Source organism: Mus caroli, unplaced genomic scaffold (genome assembly GCF_900094665.2).
Source record: "Mus caroli unplaced genomic scaffold, CAROLI_EIJ_v1.1 scaffold_17703_1, whole genome shotgun sequence".
Classification (NCBI taxonomy): Eukaryota; Metazoa; Chordata; class Mammalia; order Rodentia; family Muridae; genus Mus; species Mus caroli.
Window position 1 is genome coordinate 2,643 of NW_018388745.1, and position 3,515 is coordinate 6,157.

The following is a 3,515-nucleotide window of genomic DNA, read 5'->3' on the forward strand; positions in this document are numbered from 1 at the left end:
AAAAGTCTCTTCTGTTTAGCAATATAGACTTATTTACTTACTTGAGAAAAGATTTTGTCACAGTCTCAGCTTCCTTGAACTCCCTGTGACCAGGCTCAGCCTCCTTAGTTCTGGGTCTCCAGTCATACACTTCCCTTACCTAGAGAGCCACAAGGTCAGGGAGCTTGTTTTGCATATATGTATATATGTATGTATGTAAGTTTGTTTTTCCTGAATGTGTACCAAAAGCATGTAGTTTCCTCAGAGGCCAAAAGAGTGCTGTGGAGCCCTGGAACAGGATTGTCAGTTGTCAACTGCCCTGTGGGTGCTGGGAATTGAACCTGGGTCCTCTGGAAGAGCGGCTCTTGTCTTAACTGCCTAGCCTTGTCTCTAGTCCCCTGGCTTTATTTCTTTTGAGAGGTGGTGTCATGTAATTCAGGTTAGCCTTGAGCTCTCCATATGGTTGAAGATACCTTAGGTTTGTCCCTCAAGTGGCTGAGCTATGGGGTTTCTTTGTATTATTCTGTGTTTTGCATGTGTGTGCATGTGTGGTAATCTGAATGTGAACGACTCCCATAAGCTTGCTCAATAGTGTGTGGAACTATTTTGGAAGGATTAGGAAGCGTGGCTCTGTTGGAGGAATTGTGTCACTGTCAATAGGTTTTTAGATTTAAAAGACTTGTAATTCCCATGTTGTCTCTTTGCTTCCTATGTGCAGACCAAGATGTGCACTCTTCACTGTTCCTGTCTCCATGTCTTTGCTCCATCCTATTGACTCTAATTCTTTTAAGCAATAAGCTCAATTAACTTTAATTTTCCATCTTAAGGATTTTCAAGACAGGGTTTCTCTCTATACATATACATATACATATATAGCAATGACTGTCCTGGAACTGGCTCTGTAATCCAGGCTGGCTTGTCCTCAATTCTGGCCGATTGTGTCTCCCATGATGTGGCATTAAGGTGTGCTCTGCCACCACCTAGCTTTTAATAATTGTTATTCTCTCAAGATTTTTTGTGTGTTGTTAGTTTGCATATATGTATGTTTGTGTGAAGTGTACCATATCCCCTGGCTCTGGAGTTACAGACAGATGCTAGCTGCTGTCTGTGTGTTATCAATTGAACCCAGGTCCTCTGGAAGAGCAGCCAGTGGTCTTCACTGTTGAGCCATCTCTCTAGCCCACATGCCCTTTGTTTCAAAAGTGTTTTGAGAGAAAAAAATCGGTCAAATATTCAAAAGAGAACAGTGAGGACAGGTATATGGGAAGGTTTAAAGGAGGAATTGGTGAAGTGATAATTACAGTCTCAAAAAAGTTTTTTTTTTTTTAATTTTAATTTGCCACATGATTTCTGCAGTATTAAGCTGCCCACATGGCCTGCTCATCTGAGTCAACCCTATACCAATGAAATGACAGATGTCACAGCAAAATGTTTGTGTGTGTGTGTGTGTGTGTGTGTGTATGTGTGTGTACACCAGTGCGTGTGTACATTAGCCATAGTTTTTCTTTCAGAGATAGGTTCTCTTAATGTAAACTGGTTAGCCTGGAACTAGCTCTGTAGACCAGGCTGGTCTCAGAACTCAGATCTTCCATCTGCTTCTGACTCCCAGAGTCAGGATTAAATGTGTGCACCATCACATTTGGCCTCTTCACTGCTTAGAATCACTGAACTCGCCAACCTATGCTTGCAAATAGACCTTTATTATCATTGAGGAAGACGACACTCAACACACTCAGTTTTCAAGAGCAGACATTCAAGGTATATGCTATCAGACACCAGGGGTTGGGACTATTATTTATCACTAAAATTATGCTCACATCGTCGCATAATGTTTCAAGAATGAAGCTGCAAAAGGGGAAAAAAAAACAAGATATCAGTACACAAATGGGAGTGAGGTTTATCAACTGATAATTAAAGAACTGTCTTTTCATCACAGTCCTGAATCTGTTTAAAACTTTTAAATACTTTTTTGTTTGGGGCTGGAGAGATGGCTCAGTGTTTTATAGCACTGACTGCTCTTCCAGAGGTCTTGAGTTCAATACTCAAAACCACATATTGGCTCAAAACCAGGTGTAATGGCATCTGATGTCCTTTTCTGGTGTGTCTGAAGACATTTGCCGTATACTTATATACACAAAATAAACAAATAACAATATGCTTACTTGTCATGTGTGTAGGTGTCCACTTGTGTGTGTGTGTGTGTTTGTGCTTGAGTATGTGTGTGCGTGTGTGCACCTGAATAGGTATGTGCCTATGTGTGCATGCCTGTGTGTGTGCATGTGTGACCACACACATGTGTACTTATATCCATGGGTATGTGTGTCTATGTGTGCTTGTATATATATGTGTGAGGGTGTTTGGTATGTGTGTGCGTTAATGGGGGTGCATGTGTATGCTCCTATGAGTTGAGTGAGCAGACAATAACTTGTGGGAATCAGTTCTCTCCTTTCACCAAGCAGGTTCCAGAGACTGAACTTGTCAGGCTTGGTGGCATTGCCTAAAGTGCTGAGCCATCTCAGGTTAATTTTGAGTAACTGTGCACATTGGCTAAGGACGACTATCATGCATAGCGTGAGTTCCAATCCCAGCCCCCTGCAATAGACCTCTGCCCCATTTCTCAATCCTCGGTTGTTCAGTACATATCCTAGCTTAAGAACAGAGAGAGCAGCAGGGTGTGATGTTCCAGACCTATAAATCACGTCAACTTAGGAGCTGAGGACAAGGAATTGACAGAGATTGAGGGAGTTTGAGGTTAGTCTAGGTTACCTTGTCTCAGGAAAAACCCAAAGATGTAATTTATAAAGTTATTTTAAATTTGAGTTGTGTTCCCTTTGCTAAACTTGGTCCACTCAGGGTGAATATAGCAGTGCATCCCCTCTGCAGTAGGGCTGTGAGATGGTGGGACTCATGTCAGTCATTCTGTTCTTCACTGAGATAAACCTCTAATAGATCACTCAGGAGCTCATAAGTGTGAGGCCTGCCCTGGGCAATGACACAGCCTCTGCCCATAGCCTTGCAGACTCTAGCTGAAACCTGTTGTCCACACCCTTATCCTGCTTTGCACTGAGATGGTATAAATGGCCCCCCTACCTCTCTCCACCTGGCATGTGGCAGACACAGCAAACCTCCCTGAAATTTGGGGATAAAGTTCTTTATCAGAGTTCATCCTTTATATGTGGAAGACCCAGGATTCACTCCCCCACATAAGAAAGACAAAGTACCTTCCCCAAACTGGTAAGTCAACAGAGAGTCAAAAGCAGGTCAAGACCAAATACACTAAGTTCCAACCATTGACACTAGATTCAACAAGAACAAGTTTCTAATAATTAAAGAACAAATGTGAAATCAGAGGGACATTCCACCTGATCATCTATAGAATGACAGACCCCAATGACAGGGGATGTTTCAGCACATCATAGAAGCCAGAAGGACATTGTAGAGCCCTTTCCAAATCCTGAAGGAGAAGAAACTAATACCAATTTAAAAATCTGAGACTGAGTGAGAGGGAGAAGTTTCAGGATTCAAGGCAAGCCCTG

General features: G+C 42.3%; 1 protein-coding gene across 2 annotated transcripts in view; it reads right to left on the minus strand.

The window, feature by feature from the left end:
• Positions 1–1,660: 1,660 nt before the first annotated feature.
• The window catches only part of LOC110287764 (F-box/WD repeat-containing protein 15-like), a 16,767-nt gene continuing 14,912 nt past the window's right edge, over positions 1,661–3,515 (minus strand). Inside the window, exon 9 of one of the 2 annotated variants that reach the window (XM_021154306.1) lies at positions 1,661–1,824. In XM_021154306.1, the coding sequence (XP_021009965.1) occupies positions 1,719–1,824 (106 nt within the window). In that variant the 3' untranslated portion in view covers positions 1,661–1,718. The remainder of the gene's footprint in view (positions 1,825–3,515) is intronic. The other variant, XM_021154305.1, reaches the window with a different exon arrangement.